The sequence below is a fragment of the Quercus suber genome, unplaced genomic scaffold (assembly GCF_002906115.3).
Source record: "Quercus suber isolate HL8 unplaced genomic scaffold, Cork oak 2.0 scaffold_667, whole genome shotgun sequence".
In the NCBI taxonomy this organism is placed as follows: domain Eukaryota; kingdom Viridiplantae; phylum Streptophyta; class Magnoliopsida; order Fagales; family Fagaceae; genus Quercus; species Quercus suber.
The window spans coordinates 285,366-304,098 of record NW_027070108.1 but is presented as its reverse complement, the minus strand read 5'-3'; the positions used below and the strand labels follow the sequence as shown (position 1 = coordinate 304,098).

General features: G+C 36.6%; 1 protein-coding gene across 1 annotated transcript; it reads left to right on the top strand.

Moving 5' to 3' along the window:
* Positions 1–13,751: 13,751 nt before the first annotated feature.
* LOC112032426 (uncharacterized) lies at positions 13,752–14,294 on the top strand. Its single transcript, XM_024065188.1, has one exon. It carries the CDS (start codon positions 13,752–13,754, stop codon positions 14,292–14,294), a length of 543 nt encoding a protein of 180 aa, XP_023920956.1.
* The last annotated feature ends 4,439 nt before the right edge of the window (positions 14,295–18,733 follow it).

The following is an 18,733-nucleotide window of genomic DNA, read 5'->3' as shown; positions in this document are numbered from 1 at the left end:
AATCGTTATAACATGTAGAAACTTATACAATCTTGCAATGTTTTTCACACACAACACGCAACATTCTTAGCTACTCTTGATACATGTGCAGGTACAATGTGATTTGGCCATAACAAGGAATACGTGTGTTAATGTATACTCACTAAACTGTCTAGACTTGTTTTTGAAATAAAAATTTGGTTAGACTTATTTAGTGTGTGTGTTTTGGATTCAAATGTTTGACATTTTTCTTGATGAAAGATGTTTTTAAGAGCTTAAAATGATGATTGGATCTTTGGTTGTGTAGCATGCTTGATTGCATTCATTTCTATGTTTTTCTCCTCTTTGAAAAATTGTTTTAAGCAATCTCGATAGCTGCTGGACACCTCTCAACAATGAGGCTATCTATCAAGCTCTTCAGCTTCTTTTCTCGATAGCTGCTATCGCATTTTCGGTCCATTGAGCTTTTTGAAAATTTGTCTCGATAGCTTCTTAATCCATCGAGGAAGTTTTTGTATGCTCGATAGATGCTCAATAGCTTCTCGATCCATTAAGACCCTTTTGCTGTGGACACCCTTGGATAGCTTCTCGATAGATGTATTTGTTGAACTTTAAATCTCGACACCTCTCGATACCTCTCGATTTGTCAAGAATTATGGATTTCTATATAAAGGGTCAGCGTAATTTCTACTTCATTTTTCTCGACATCTCTCGATCCTTTCTATCTTTTCACCTTCCGAAACTCTTCTCTCTCACACCAAACCTCTTCCTCAAGTGTTCCTCAGTCTCAAGAGCATTTTCTTCCCCTGGTATATCTCTTATTCATTCATTTATCATGCATTTCATCTTTTGTGACCTAACTTTTGGGATTTTTTTGATAAATTTTGGGGTTTTTTCAAAATTATGGAGGTTTGTATGAAATTTTTGGAATGAGTTTTTGTTTAAATGATGTTAACTCATCATGCAATACATCACATGTGCATTTTAACTATGTTTCATGCATTTTAGATGTGTGATTATTGTGTTGAAATGTTATGTGCTGGTAGGTTTGGATTGGGCTAAGCTCATGATGCTTTTAATGTTGCATATCACATGCTCATGCAATTTTCATGCATACGTACCTTCATTTCTTTATATTCTCATATTGAACTGTTTGGTGCTTTTTTTTTTTGTCCCTTTCTCTCTCTCTTTCTTTCGTTTGTTGCTCAATGGCACCTAAACGAAAATCTACTCCGTCTTGGAACCCTCTTCGTTCCGAGGCATCTTCTTCTTCTTCCCCCTCTAATTCTACTCCATCTCACGTTTGGTTTTGTGATGATAAAGCCCGTAAGGACTTTTCAGAGAACTTCTCATGACAAGGCATTCATTCGAAACGCCAAGTCGTTCTATTGGACTTTTCCAATACTGACCTTTCCACTGTCATCTAAAGTAGGGGTTGAGAGTCACTGTGTGGCATCCTAGTCACTTGTCACTCCGTGATCATACATGAGTTTTAATCCAATATGAACGGATTCAATTATTCAATACCTCATTTTGTCACTTGCGTTTGAGGTACGTGAATCGTAGTCACTCTGGATATTGTAACTGAGGTGCTACATATTCCTAGGGTAGCGCATCCTGACTACACTTGCTGCGATCGTTTAAGGACTGTGTCCAAAGATGAACTCTCGTCTCTTTTTTGTGAGACATCTTCTTCTTGGGGAGACCGTTAAAACACCCCTTGCTTGGGCTTTACAAAAGGTCCGAGGTTCCTTAACATGGTGATGAAATTTGTTCTCCATCTATTGTCTCACTATAACTCTATCACAGAGCTTTGGGCTCAATTTTTGTTATACCTCCTTGAGAGGATTACCATTGATATTCCCTCTTACTTCATTCTATCCCTTATAGATGTTTATAGGGATACAGTGACCTGCGATAAGCTCATTTTTCCTTCAGCTATCACGCGGATTCTTCGCCATATTTCTGTCGCCTATCCCAAGTCTCTCTATTTTTTGGTTATGTATGCCATAAATGCTGTTACCGTTAAACAGAGCGAGGCCCAACTTCGACCAAAGCAGCCACAGATAGAGACAGCGACTCCTCCAGATTGTTCTGCTTCTTCCACATTTGTAGCTTCTTCATCGGCGGATGGTGTGACCCTCGAGGCTGTCATGGTGTAGCTGCAGTGCATGGATGCTCGCCTTGACACACTTAGTGATGAGTTGTGTCGGGTGAACATCGGTGTTGGCCGTATTGCTCGATGGCAGGCTCACCTTGGTGGCTTTGTAAAGTCTCTCTCTCCTTCTCCAGAGGTATCTAAAGACTCCGACAATGATGGTGACTCCAACGATGATGATGATAAGGATGAGGATGCTAGCTCTTCTGGTGACAACACAATGACTACTTGATTTACTTACCCTTTGTCATTCGTAACAAAAAATAGGAGTAGTTTTGGATATAAGAGTAGTCATGTACAAAGGGGGGGAGTTAGCATAGGAGATTTTTGTTAGGGGGAGGTGTTTTCTTTTTGAGGAATGTAGTGAGGACTTACGTATTCTTTCTTTTCTTATGTTTTAGATTCACTGTTCTTATTTTGTGATAGCAAACCTTGTACTTATGATGTTATATATATATGATGAGGTTGTTATTATAGTTCTTTCACCTATCTTTACATGTGTTGTTTCTTTTTTCTCTTTATGCACATGGTTATTATATATTGTATGCAATCTTTTATTTCTGTTTCACACTAAGATGCCGTGATGAGTTTTGTTTAAAGTGTTTCAGAATTACAGGTTGTCAAAGTCTTATTGCCATGAACTCTCTTCTAGTAAAAATTTTCAAGAGTTTGTGTTAGGATAGATTTTATTGTATTTAACAAGTGAGTATGAGTTGAGTGATTTATGGCTTCTTTCATATGTTCATTTGTTTGTTGTGGTTTTGTCAAGGATTGCCAAATGGGGAGATTGTTAGGAGATATGTGAATTATGTTAGGAACATATGTCAATATAGAATTGGCTAATCCTTTGACAAAACGCAATTTACTTCTAATTGGGTAGAATTGGTTTTTAAAAAGTCCGATATTGTAAAAGGACTTGGCATGAGACCTTCCTCTTCTCTAGTAACCACTGCCTCATCTAGTTCCTTAGTGGAATATATCCATTGTCTAGAAAATGAGACAATTGAGCTCAGAGGCAAGAGCTAGGGACCAAGAGGTGCAAGCTAAGCAAGAAGAGGTCCAAAAGAATATTATTAACTTTTTGAGGAGCAAGGGTTATGATGACGCTCTTACCTATGGGGGTGGTTCATCTTCAAGTTAAAATACTTATTGGTTAGTACTTTATTTTAGCAATTGACCCGCACTACATGGTGTGACTAATTTTTTTAATGCATTGTTTGAAACTAATTGTATTATATTACACTTGAAAATCTATATTTTCTTTCTACAACTTATACATTAGGAGTTGTGATTTTAATTCATTGGTGTGGCTACTTTTAATGCATTATTAGAAATGTTTCTTATAACATAGTTAATGTTTTTACTTTATGATTTTAATTTAGTATTGTTTTTATATTTGTGCAGATTTCTTACTGGTGGCTTTTAGGGCATTCAGAAAACCCACATACAAAACAATAAGCACATGCCGCTAAAGCTAATGATCAAAACTCATACCAAGAATCCAAGCAAAGCCAAGCCAAAGCAAGTAATCGAATCGGGGCATATAGGCTGGTTAACTAATCGATGCAAGCACCTTCTTCCTTCTAGTATCTCCAAAGTATGGAGGAATTAAGGGGAAAGTTTCGCCTTTCTTATCTGAAGTACCCATTCTCGAATCAAGAGCTATGTACCAGTGCCTTCTCGTAATTGATAGAGGAGCTTTCCACCTGTCTAAGGTAGCTTTTTAGTCGACTTTTGAGAAAAGGGAAGCACCATTAGAAGTCATGTGACTTGAAGACATTTAAGGACATCTTCTGTTGGTTCTCATTATATTATGCTACACTTTTTGTATTGGTATAAAACATCTTGTGTTATTGTATGTGTTGCAAACAATTATTGCATGGAAGGAGTTTGAATTGAAAACTAGTTTTATTTTTTACTTGCGGAATGTATAGATTGTTTTTTTTATAAATGTGTTGTTGAAATAAATGTGTTATTCAAATGTGAGGTTTTAATAATGTAATGACAGGTTACAGGTTAATATCAAAGTTATGAAAAAAATAAAAACAAAAAATAAGTTTTAGCGACGAATTTTTCCGTCACCAAATATAGCAATTAAAAATTGTTTTAGTGATGAAATATTTTGTCTCTAAATGTAGCAGAATTTTGTAAGAAATAGTTTTAGTGACAAAAATTTTCGTCACTATATGTGCCTGGATTTTCTTAAAAATAGTTTTAATGACGAACTTTTTCGTCACTGTATGTACCCGAAAATAGTTTTGGTGATGAAATTGTTAGCCATTAAATATGATTTAATAAACTAAAGTATTTTTGGTGACGAAATATTTTCGTCGCTGAATAGTGTTTTTAGTGAAAAAAAAAAATTTAGCGACGAAATGTTTTCATTGCTAAATTTTTTTTTTTCTTAACAAATCGGACTTTTAGTGACGAAATTTTTCATTACCAAGACTTTTAGCGACGGGGTTTTAGTGACAAAATGAATTTTGTTGCTAATTAGTAGATTTCGTCGCTAAAGGTCCTTGGCGATGAAAAATTGGACTTTTAGTGACGAATATTTTCGTCACTGAAAATACATTTTTGTTGTAGTGACTGTCAGTTGTTAGCTTGATGTAGTAGCCTTTTTACAAAAGAAATGAAGAAATAATGTAAGAAGGATCTTGACAATGCGGTTAGCAATATTTCTATAAATTGTATCACATGCTTTTCTATGGAAATCTACATTTTTTCAAATGCATTGCTTTAACTTCTAGACCCCAAATTGTATACATGTGGAAAAAAAAAAAAATTAGGCTAAGGTTTGATCATAAATAGCCTACAATCAAACATTTTAGACTAATTTTTTTTTTTTTTTTTTTAAATTTGCTGGTTCTAGCTCATTCTCTAATCGAAGTGGAGCAAGATGTAATACAAAACTTGACCTAGTTAGACTTGTGGGAATTGAGGTTGGCTATGCATCTATTACATTTTTAAACGAATAGCTACTAGTGCTTGATATGAAACATTGACTGGACCCATTTTGGATACAATAAGAAAGAAAGGATAGTACAACTTAAAAGGATAGTAAAACAGCATAAAAGACCAAAAATAGTACGAAGACCATGAAGTCCCAATATAGCATCTCACATCTCAGAAGTTAGTGCACTGCTTTTGGATAGAAAGCCCACCTACTTTTTACAATTGATTAGACATATTGTATAAGCTCGTATGTTTCTAAGCTGAAATCTTGTCCTAAGTGATGATCATCTACATTGATATGTTTCTTTATGTCATGATAAACTGGGTTATCACAACATAAAAGTATCAAGAAAAAGTCCATTTTCAATGTTCAGCATTTACCCATATCTTTTAATGGCTTTTATGGTAAAGAGATATTTTATTTGCATTTTTATTATTTTATATTGTATTATACAGCTTTAGCATTTTTATTATTTTTATTATTTGCAATATTACTATTATTGCTTGCGTGTCATTTTGTAATAGTTAAGTGTCATTTTGTTAATGTCTGCCTGAGATCAATGGTTTATTAACATGATTGCATGCCTGTCAAATATGCAGCTATTGTCAAATGTGGATCCTAGACCCAAGGATGCTACATAGTTGAGGTGGCAACTGGATTATTGATCCACACCACTGTGGGGGAGGCCCACCGCCGGTCAGGTACATAGTTTTACTGAACTTCAGACATTTGGAAATGGTATCTTTTTCTATTTGTGGGGTTCTTTGATTATTTGTAAATAGATGTTGGAAATGGTATCATTTTCTCTTTTGATTTGGGCAGAATTTTATTTAATCCAAATTAAAATTTTGCATAGGTTTAATTTAGCATGAAGTGTCCACATACATTTTATGGGACAATATCCCAATTTGGATTTATTGATCTCATGTGCATGATTTATATTGATATCTGTATGTCAACCTGCACTGGAAAATATATCCTCAAGATTTAAATGAGCCCTTATTATTCTTTAATTTTCTTAAACTTAAACAATGATTTTTTCTAGTAAGTAAAAAATATATATATAATGAGAAGCTTTATACTAGCCTTGATGCTACTAAAACTACTGTTCTTAATATTCTTAATATTTTGGTTCTTTCATGGTTTATTGAACATACTTCAGTAAATGAATGATAAGTAGGGTGGCTATTTTGGCTTGGTTGATTAATTAGGATGCAAGTTGATTACAGAAGCTTATAGGTGGATAGCACCTATGAAAAAAAAAACACCTAGTTCTCTCAAATAGCACTCAAGACTACATATTTTATTAACTTCAAAACTTACTGATTACAATAGAAGGTTAAATGCCTTTTTATACAAGTTGTATTAGAGTGCAGCAAAAAAATCAACCTGATTTGATCTTATCTACTATTGAACTAGACTAAATAACCACTTAACATCCTAACATATTACAAAAAGTTCTCAATGTTTATTGCTCTCTAGCAACATTTAGCCTACTGTTTCTTGCATATTATTATTATATAGTATTCTTATAGTTATTTCATGTGCACTATCCTAACATAACGCTCTTTCGTGTGCAGGTAGTACCAAGCGTGCTAAAGTGTTAACGCCGATCTTGTTCATTACCCTAGGGTAGGCTAGACCCACAGATCACCCGTTACATAACTGAGGCGGGTTTGGAAGGATTATTTAAGGTTCCAGAATTGGAAGTTGATCACGCGTTGATCATAGCATTGGTCGAGTGTTGGCGTCCAGAGACGCACATGTTCCACTTACCTCATGAAGAAATGGGTATCATCTTACAAGCTATTGAGGTGATGCTAGGGGTTCCCGTTGATGGGTTGCCCGTGGTTGGGAAGACAAAGTTGAATTGGAGTGCGTTGTGCATTTAGTTACTGGGTTATCAACCTCCAGACCCGATATCGCACCCCAATGAAAACAAGTCTATCCTTACTGGGGTGAGGATAAGAGTCAGCTGGCTTCAGGAAAGGTTCAGAGGTCCCTTAGCTGCGGATGCTATTGACGCTGTAGTGTAGAAACATGCCCGCTATCACATACTGGTTTGGGTGGGGTCTATAGTATTTATGGACAAGTCAGTAGACCGGGTGTTGATGATGCCTCTACAATTCTTAAACCCAATCAGTGATGCGAAGAAGTATAGTTGGAGTAGTGCAGCATTAGTCTGGCTGTATAGGCATCTATGTAAGGCATCAAAAATGAAGGCGATGCAGATTGGAGGAGCAGTGATATTGGTGTATCTGTGGCCGTATTTGAGGTTCCCATTGATATGCCCTATTACAAGGCTGCCACAACAGCTGGTGTAGGCCTCGCCAATAAGTACGTTCTTTTTTTTTTTTTTTTCCTCTTTTTTTTTTCTTTTTTAATCTTTTCCATAATTTAGTTTAAGCATGTGTTAGTGAAAAGGATAATTCAGTTTCCTCATTAGGGAAATTTTCCTTCAATTTCTTTTTTTTTTTTTTTTTTTTTTGTGTGTGTGTGTTTGCATTCTCCATTAGCCAAATGTAGAGAAAAATATGGAAAAACATTTTTGCTTCATTGTGCAACAACATTGTAAACATAGATGCTTATCATTGAAAAAGAAAACTAGTAAATCTTATCTATGAAATTAATCCTCTCCATCAAATTCAAGATTTAGAAAGGACACTGGAAATTTAAAAACATGAAAACTGGTAAAAATCAACAGTGCAGGAATAGAATGATAATGTTCGCCATGTTCATCTCATTTTCGTTGTCTATCAATTTGTTTTGAGGCTCTATGCCACATGAATTTTAACAGCTTCTTCGCACAATGATAAAAGTGAATAAATTAGTGGCATAAGTATTAGGCTTATCAGTAAATTACAAGAATTCCATGTGCTATCAAACCACTATTTCTCATTCAATTTTTGTTTCAATCTTCTTTGAGAGTAGAGGTTTTGTTTCATATTTGTGTAAATACCTAATGAGCATTGTCCAAAACTGTATGTTTACTAGATGGAAGGGGCCAAAGTGCACGATAAAGCATGCCACACATGTGCTAGCTGCGTAGGTGCAGGTAGTATGTGTTCAGGTAACAATTTGATGTTACTCCGTAGGTGCAGGTATCACATGCTACAGCTTGCAGAAGAACTGGCTGCCACAACCAACAAGCAACTCACACCAGCGGAACGTAATAATGTCCTTAACTATGAGGACCACCTATCAGAATGGACACCTATGTTAGGCACTGCCTAATTGGGTTCTATGTGGTGTGTGTATTATGTCTAGGATTAAGTTAATAATGTTAGTACTGTTAGTGTTTGATATGTAGTGCTTGCATATTAATGGCATTGTGTGTAAGAATATTTAAGTTTTTTGTATTATGCGTATTATAAATTGGTTCAATATGCAATAGATGCATATTAAAAAACATCCTCTGTGAGAATATTTAAGTTTTATGTGTTATGCTTATAATAAATTGTCTACCTCTTTGCCCTAAATAGTCATTCAAGATTACAAATAACGTGCATGCTTGTACTGACAATAATAAGGTTTACGTTGTCCCCTAAAAGTAAACATTGTTCCCTACATAGTACGAACACAACAACAGTGACACACATACATCTAAAACATAGTTAACGAAAATAGTTATACAACAAAGTCCAATTAGACCACTACACTCTTCATCTAATATCTCCGCGTCCGACTGATAAATGTCTGTTGCAAAAATTGATTGCATGTATTGTGCTTGCTCGTATAATTTACACTCCACAAATTCTCAAATCTCAACTTGGGTCTGATATTGATTAAGACGTATTTTCATTTGATTATTTTATTCTTTTATGCGATTCAATGTTGTACAAAGTTCGTCTATCATGACTCTTGGCATCTGCTATGCGAGTTGCCGAGGCACTGGCAACTTATAATCGACCAACTCATCATAAAACATTTCATGTTCACAAAGTAACCAAGCCCACTCTTGCCTCATACTATTGCCAACCCGTGCACTATTTCGCAGATTCGAATCGATTAGATAGTTGAACTCATCTTCCAATACCCAGCAACAACCCATCGCGGTGAATGCATTGTGAGGCCTATAGATTAAAGGGTTGCCAAAACCAGACATTGACGCTGAATACAATAACATCAAATGATCGAGTTAACAATGTGCATCAACTGTTGGTAAATAATGTATAGCCGCATAAGATGGTATGCGACAAAGACATTCATAAATTTATGTACTATTACATGCTAGAAATTAAATGCTAACACTTACATGTGACCATAACGTAAATATATGAATATTCGTACCCTAGTGCATAACGCATAGAACTGTGTCAATTAAAGATGAAGCACTATTCAAGTACACTGTAACTACTGCACGCATGTTGAAATATCACTGTAACATTGGGAAAATGGATAATCCTATTCATATATTGTTTTTCCAGCCTATGTTGACATGACAAGCCCTAATAACTCGTATATATGATAATGCTTGGACTATGAAATGAGGTTATAAATGCACCACAATAATGATTTATTTCTACCCCACTAACTTCTTAGATTGATTAAGCTATAAGTCGCAATGCCTTAACATCAAATCGTATAGTGTGAAACAAGTTTGGATCTACTTTCACAAATGCATCATCACAAGTTCCAATAGAGCAACAACTACGGATATACACAGACCAATCTGAAGGGAAATGGGTTGGAAAGAAAAGAGATTTCGTTAATGCTTCAATATACACATACAAGAGTTTTAGAAGCGTCGGACACATCATGGTCAGCAACCTACAAAAATGAGTATAGATACCACCGTAATAGAGTTCACCACAGTAGAACCACCATGGTCAACCCTATACGAGAAGAGGTGTGAATTGGAGGTATATTGTCGATGGCATGGGTTACGAGTTCCTAAGGCATGTTCAGTTGAGTTACCTAGAGACGAACCTGCCAACATACTTGCTCGTCTTGAATAGGAGAATAATCAAATGCAAAGGCGACTAGACCGTTTTCATGCAATCCAAAAAGCTAGGAAACATCTACAGGGGAAGGCACAAGAGCGAGCCATCAAGTCTATTAATGAAATTAGTTCGTTAGATGATGAAAAAGATATTTGAAACTTCTCAGATTAAAGCAATGATGATTTTTAAAAATTTCTACCTACAAAGATTAGACGTTGTTGTTAATGTCTACATGTTGTGTGTAATACGCAGTGTTATTGTTAATGTCTGATAATGATGATTATGTACGTTCAACTTTTGCAAAATAAGAACTTCTACTTACTACCTACATACACCTTCGGTTGTATAATGCAAATTTCTATTTTTTAAATTTTCATTTTTCAACATGAAGTATGAAATGCATTAAGATTTATTGTTCATTACTTCTAGCAAATCTAAAGATTTTCATTTTTTGTAATAAAAATTTACAACACCAAAGAACCAATACAACCCCAATGTACTCACATAACACTCATCGCCCAAATAAGATTTATTGTACATTACTTCTAGAAAATTTAAATATTTTTCATTTTTTGTAATTAAAATTTACAATACCAAAGAACCAATATAACTCCAATGTACTCATATAACACTCATTCAACAAAATACCAAAGCACAAGCAATATAACCTATCAAACGAAATTTTTTCTCTAATATGAAAATACATTATGGATGATAAACTTTTGCTATATCTAAAACTACTCCTCACCTATGCCATAAAATTATTTATGTGCACCAAATTCTGATATGAGTTTTTTACCTGGGATGATAGAGAGATAACACCGAATCCAAGGATGTATAGCTGTGGATCTGTGATGAGAAGCTGTGAGGAAAATGAGGAAAATCTGTGAATCTGTGAATGGAGAAGTGTATAGCAGCATTACTCGATTATTTTAAGGTCGAGTATGCTTTAGTGTACTTGATATTCCTTTAATTGGGTTACATACACGACCAAAAAAATTCACGTGCAACTTGTGGTGATGTAAATTTCCCTTAAGAACTCGATTTTATTAGGATCGAGTTTTGGCTTAATTAAAAATTTGGGAAAAGCCACGGTGGAAATCCAACGTGGCAAAAATGTGAAATAAACTCGACCATAGTAAAATCGAGTTACATAGAACCTAATTTTAGTATAGTCAAGTATTGTGGGTAAGTCGATTGTTAGATAATCGAGTACTAAAACAGGGAAATAGATTTAAATAATTTAAAAACATAGACAAAGTGTTGTTATTTTCGCAAAATAAGGGCAAAAGCCCAATATCCCCTAACTAATTAATACCTAACTAATGTCTAACAAAGCTATTAAAAATGCGAATAAGTACCAAAATGGGAGATGGACTGAAGGAGTTATAAAATTGGAAAATTCTTGAAGCTTTACGTTTTTCGGTCTTGGAAATTTCTCACATTGCTGGCTGTAATTCTACTCTTGGCCAAGATGGTAATGCAAGCAGTTTGCTTGGTTTATAGTCACACTCACATACTTCGTATGAACACCACATAATAATTTATCTCATTGCTTCTCTTTTATATAAAGAGTAATGCTACAAACAATAAATTTCACAATAATCGAATTAACAAGTTTTTATTAGATCTCATTTGGGTTCATTACTTATATTAATTTATTATCTATCATTAACAATCTGTCACCTTAATAGTTGTAAAATATTAGTAACATTTTTCTTTTTGGGGCTTGAGAATTGAGATGTATAGGAGAAAGTTTCTGTAAGCTTTCTCACTAGGACACCAAAGGAAGTTTCAATAAGTTTTAGTGCTTGTTTAAGGAAAAAGTTGGTTGGGTGGTTGCTTTAAAAGGAGAAATTCATTTTTGGGAGAATATCATGCTAGAAATGTTACATCCACAATATTTTTACAACAAATTTTACTAAACCTGTAACAATCTGCTAACTAAGATTTATTATGAAAGTATTGTAAAAATGTTGTGGATATAACATTTCTCATATCACGTTGATAAGACTATAGACTATAGTGAACTAGTGATAGTTTGTTACTAATTAATGCGTGCTCAAATTTTTTTGCTCTCTTCTCTAATTAATAAGATGGGTTTAGAGACTTTTCATTTTATTAAAGACAACTTGTTCCTTCTTTTGTATTGGATATGTGATTAATTAGCACAATGTGTCTGGGCCTTACTCTTTATTAATGATGTTTAGGGTTATCTTTAGATGAGTCACTATTAATGGTCCGAATTCTAATTTTTATTTAAGATATTAATTAATTCACATGGAAAAAATAATTAATAAAAAATGGATATGAACAATTAAACTAAGCATCGGTTATATGAAGTTCTCGGTGGGGAGCAGTGTTTATACTCTCTCTACTGTAGTAGTGTGTTTCCTTTCCTTTGGGGAAGGATGTTGTTAGGTTCTAAATGTTTAGAACAATTGGCAAATCGTGAACACAAACTTGTCTAGATATAGATCTTAGAGTCTATAGGTTTTATTAGACAATGCTCAAGGTGATTCAAGTCAAGATTCAAGAACATACAAGCTACAGGAAGAAGACTTCATATACTGCCTGGTTCGATCAATCGAAGAACAGGCTCGATTGATCGAAAATCGTATCTGCAGAATTTTAAGTCGGCCCAAACAGCAGCTTAAGCCCATTAAGGATTAGGGTTTCAGATTTAATTTTCCCACTATATAGAGGAAACCCTAAACCACGTTTTGGAGAGCTTTTAGAGAGAGAGAAGAGAGTGTCTCTTTTGTATCTAGGGTTTTGTACCCAAACCTCTCTAAGGTCTTTGTTGCTCATATTGCTGTTTATGTGAATCTCTTGTGAGATCATTGAGGAGCTTTCCTTCACATATACTTAGGGTTTCCAAGATTCAAGATTATGTCAAGAACTTGGTAATCATTCAGTTGCAGATTCAAGAACTTAAAGAATATCAAGCGGGGGTGCTTGTACTTGATTGAAGAGTCCAAGAAAGAAGGAGTCCATGGATTCGGAGCTTGCACGTGGTCGTGTCAGTAAGTTCTACTGGTGGGTAGCATTAGGAAGTCGAGCGGGGAGCTTGTAGTCCTTTTGTATGCACTTCGATTCTTTCATAGTGGATTCAGGTTTTCCTTTAGGATCGGTGGGTCAAATCCTCCACAGGTTTTTACCGTGTGGTTTCCTTGGTGATTATATCATTATGTTTTTTATTATTCCACTGCTTTATTATTTTGATATGATTGTTTGATTGTTTTAACCTAGAATTGTTTAATTTGACTAAGTAACAACTTGGCTACGCAATCTGGTTGGTTTAAGGGGTCTACATTTCCAACAGATGTTGAGGTCCTTCTAGTAACTCCGTTACTAGGTGGGTTTTTTTTTTTTTTTTTTTTTTTTTTTTTTTTTTTTTTTTTTTTTTTTTTTTTTTTTGTCTCCTAAGCTACTAGTAAGGTTTTGTTCTATCTCTTTTGTCTGTTTGGGTGCTTGGTGTTGTGGTGGTGAGAGCCTTAGAATGGAGGACCTGACTTCAAGATGGAAGATCCTTTCGTTGACAGAGGTAAAGGGGGATAAAAAGAAGGTGGGTGCTATTTTGGCCGTAAAAATTTTTACTCGTCGGAATGTAAATGTCTAGGTGGTGGCTAAGACTTTCCAACCAATATGGCAAACCAGGGGGAACTTTGAGGTATGCGATGGCAAGGATAACATTTTATTGATTACGTTTGAGATGGAAGTGGATGCAGAGAAAGTCATACAAGGGCAACCATGGGCGTTTGATAAGCATTTGGTGGCATTGCTGCCCTATGACGGGGCAGTACCAGTTAACGAACTAGTTTTCGAGTCAGCCACTTTCTGGGTTCAGATTCACAATTTCCCTTTTCAGCTCTTAACGATGGAAGCGGTGCTTAGTATCAGAGAAACAATCAGACAAGTCAGTCGGCCAAAGGATGTTGGAGAAATGAAAGGTGGAAACTTCATGAGGGTGAGAGTCGAGGTTGATATCATGAAGTCGTTGTGCAGAGGTAGGAGAATATCTTGGGATCATTTGGGTGAAGGTTGGGCAGCGTTTATGTATGAGTGCTTGCCTAACATATGCTACTGTTGTGGCTTAGTTTTGCACGACAATAAAGATTGTGATTTGTGGCTAAGCAGTAGAGGTTCGTTACGGATTGAAAAGCAGCAGTTTGGCTCATGGATTAGAGCTCCTCAGTTCAACCATGTGAAGAAGACAGTCGGGAGGTACAGGGGTATGATCAACCAGGGAGGATAAAGCCACAACCACATTTCTAGGAGGTGGCGCAACATGGTAAGGTGGCGACAGAAGTCCCAAGTAAGACCGAGATGACAAACTGGGGTTTTGGAATGGGAGCGACTAACTCACTGATTGCAGCGTCGATGGAGATGAACGGCGGAGGGAGAGTGACGGAGGGTGATGAATGAAAGAATTATTTTGAAATGCATGATTCACGGGAGCATATCCTATATTTTGAGGAAATCTTAAAGGACATTGATGATGATATCCTTAATGATCCTACGTTACCGAATTCAAAGATAGTTGATCCTGAAATTCCAGTAAATCAGGTTGCCAGTAGCTGTAATCTAGTAGATATTACAGTTATGGAGGGTGATCATATCTGATAAAATCAAATAAGGGAGTTGAATGGAAAGCTATTAGATACCAAGGCAGGAGGCGTGAATAATAAAGTGGAGTTTAGTATGGGCTGGACTAAAACGAGCTCGGTAAGGGTGAAAGAAAAAAAGCCCAATAAGAGTTGTAGTAAAGGAAAACGGAAACTAAGGCCCAATAATGGACCAATGCTGACTCAAAATAAAGAAATAAAAAAGGGAGGCATGGGTGCAAGTGAGGGGATGTGGAAAATAAGCCAAAGCCCATGCAATAGTGCATGCACTCCTTTGGACGTGGAGTTTGGTTCGAAGAGAAAGTTTGAGGGTATAAACAAAGATGTAGAGGAGGTGCAAATACAAGAAAAAAAGAAGAAGATGGCTGATGATGATGACTATGTAGAAGCGACGGTGGTTGCTAGGCAGCCCCAACGAGACCAATGAGTTTCTTAAGCTGGAACTGCCGGGGGTTTGGGAACCTCCGGATAGTTCAAGCCTTAGAAAAGGTGGTGAATAAGGAGGAGCCCAATATTGTCTTCTTGACGGAGACAAAGTCTAATAGAGAATGGATGGAGCAAGTGAAGGATCGATGCAAGATGAAGCATGGATTAATAGTCCCTAGTGATGGTAGTAAAGGTGGTTTGGCCATGTTGTGGAAGGAAGGGATCAAAGTGGAGGTTAAGACGTACTATCAAGATCATATGGATGCATAGGTAGAAGGTGGATGGGATGGGGGCTGCTGGCACCTTACGGGATTCTATGGTAACCCCGACAAGGCGAAAAGACCAGAGTTGTGGGCCAAACTAAAATATCTCAAGGGTACATCATCGCTACAATGGCTTGCAATTGGTGATTTCAACAAGATCACTGGTTTAACGAAAAAGGAAGGAGGACGAGCCAGACCAAGAAGGCAGATGGAGATTTTTACTGATGCCATACACCATTGTAGGTTTCGAGAGGTGGATTTCATCGGACTGAAATTCACATGGTTGTATCAGTAGACTGATGGCACCCAAATTCAAGAGTGGCTCGACAAGGCACTGGCCACCAAGGAATGGATGGACTTATTCCCCACAGCTGAAGTATACCACCTTTCATTGTCATCATCAGACCATTCACAACTCTCACTCCATTTAGTACAGAAAAAGAAGCAAAAGAAAATAAAGAAATCATTTAGATTCGAATCAATGTGGTTAAAGGATAGCAGGTGTGAGGATATTGTCAAAGCTGCATGGGAAGTGGGGATACAATCAGGCACTGTGGGTATTCTGAAGAGATGTTTAGAGTAGTGTCGTCATGACCTAGAAGCTTGGAACAAGGAGGAATTTGGCCATGTTGGAAGGAAAATAGCTGAACTACAACGTAGGCTTGAATGGTTGGAATTACAACCAGCTAGTCCAGACTTGATCGTTGCTATGAGGAATACCAGAGTTGATCTGAATTGTTAGATAGATAAAGAAGATAAGATGTCGCGACAGAGATCAAGACTGAATTGGTTTCAAGAGAGAGATAGGAACACCAACTTTTTTCATGCCAAAGCCTTAGCAAGATACCAAAAAAACTATATTAAGGGTTTGGTTGATGATCATGGGAGATGGTAAGAGGATGAAGTGCATAGGAGAGATCGCGGTAGACTATTTTAAGAAGCTTTTCACTTCAAGCAACCCAGATGACTTTACTGAGATTCTAAATGCCATCCAACCAAAAGTGACTACGTCCATGAATGAAGAGCTAACCCGAATGTTTACAGCACAGGAAATTAGAGTGGCTTTGAAGTAGATTTACCCCCTTAAAGCCCTAAGCCCTGACGGCATGCCCCCCATCTTTTTCCAACATTTCTGGAGTATATGTGGTGAGGTTGTCATAACTATAGTTTTGGATTTCCTCAATCATGGTATATCTCCCCCTAATTTTAATGAAACGCATGTTGTGCTTATTCCAAAAATTAAGGAACCAAAAAAAGTTTCTGATTATAGGCCCATAGGCCTTTGTAATGTTGTTTAAAAGCTTGCCTCTAAAACAATAGCAAATAGGTTGAAAAAATTTCTTCCATCCATTATTAGTGACACCCAAAGTGCTTTTGTGCATGGAAGGTTAATTATTGATAATGTATTGGTAGCTTTTGAGACCATGCACCATATTAGTAAAAAGAAAGGAGGTAAAGTTGGAGAGATGACTATCAAACTCGACATGGGTAAGGCTTATGATTGGGTGGAGTGGACCTGCTTGGAAAAAATCATGGAAAAACTGGGCTTTGTTGATAAATGGCGGAAGTTGATTATGCAATGTGTCACTACTGTTACCTATGCCATAAAGATCAATGGTAGCCCTTGGGGTCGTATTATTCATTCTAGGTGCATTCAACAAGGAGACCCCCTGTCACCCTATTTTTTTTAATTGTGTGCAGAAGGACTATCAACCTTGACTAAAGCTTCGACGTGCAATGGAAGCACGGATGGGATTGCAATATGCCGTGGAGGTCCAAAGCTGTCCCACTTATTTTTTGCAGATGATAGCCTCATTTTCTACAAAGCATCATTGGTTGAATGTGACTCACTGCAGAGAGCTGTGGAGGTCTATGAACGAGCCTTAGGTCAGCAACTAAATAGGGCAAAAACCTCCCTATTCTTTAGTAGCAACACCCCTAAGGAGATACAGGATGAGATAAAAAGAAGATTCGGAGCCCAAGTAATTAAGCAACATGAAAAGCATTTAGGCCTACCATCACTTGTGGGAAGAAACAAAAGAAGCACATTTAATGATATAAAGGAGAAGCTTGGTAGGAAACTGTTTGGATGGAAGGAGAAGATGTTGTCCAAAGCTGGAAAAGAAGTCTTGATTAAGGCTGTGGCTCTTGCTATTCCAACCTACACCATGAGTTGTTTCAAGTTACCGGACTCCCTTTCTGAAGAACTGACAGCAATGGTAAGGAAGTTTTGGTGGGGGCAAAGAAAGGAGGAAAACAAGATCCCTTGGTTGAGTTGGGAGAAGATGTGTGAACCAAAGTCAAAAGGAGGCATGAGTTTTAAGAACCTAAAACTTTTTAATTTGGCTTTGTTGGCAAAACAAGGGTGGAGACTCCAAGTAGGGCATGACTCAATAGTATATAGAGTTTTGAAAGCCAAATACTTCCCAAGGTGTAATTTTGTACATGCTTCTATGGGTAATAATTCCTCTTACACATGGCTAAGCATAATGGCGGCACAACAATTAGTTAAAGATGGGTGAGGTGGAGGGTCGGAAAGGGCTAATATTTGCATTTGGGAGGACTGGTGGTTACCAAGCCTATCCACGTACAAGATAACTTCTCCAAGAATGTTTCTACATGCAGATACCCAGGTGCAAGACTTGATAAATGCCGCTACTGCAGAATGGAAAGCTATGGTCATTGAAGCTTTATTTCTACCCCATGAAGTGGACATTATAAAAAGTATACCCATTAGTTCTAGGCTGTAAGGTTGAATTTAATCAACCATTCTATTGGCTTGATTCTATGCCAAATTTGCTTGTAATTCAGTATTTAGAAACTCTGTATTTAGGTGAGAATTATGTAAGGGTAGTATGTGAGAGACTATGAAGAAAAGCTCAAGAGTGTGCACTCAGCAGGGCCTCGCGACTGGATCTCGCAACTGGCTCGTGGTTGGCAAGTCGTCGAAGGAGGCATACGTGTGAAGCATGCAGAGGAACTGAAGAGTCATGCTAGCTGGAGCACTACAGGACAAAATGGGGTAGAGTCAATTAAGAAAGAGATTAGGTTGATGGTAACCTTATTTATTTATTTATTATTGTTACTAAATGACAAATTTGATGCTTTCTTATCAAGCGTATTTGTCACAATCATTTTGACATGGAAGAAAAAACCCTTTTCTTTTTTTTTTTTTTTTGAAAAAATGAGGGTCTTAATTAGAGTATAAAACTTAAACAGTGCAACTAGGAAAAAAAAAAATTTACTTCTAAACTAGTTAGGAAGAAAATCCCTTCAACTTATTGTGACAATTAGTAAAATTGTTCATGTTTACTTTTAGTTACATAACTCATTTAATGAGTCAAGTGGCTTTGTTTTTTATAAGGTCAAGCAACTTATTT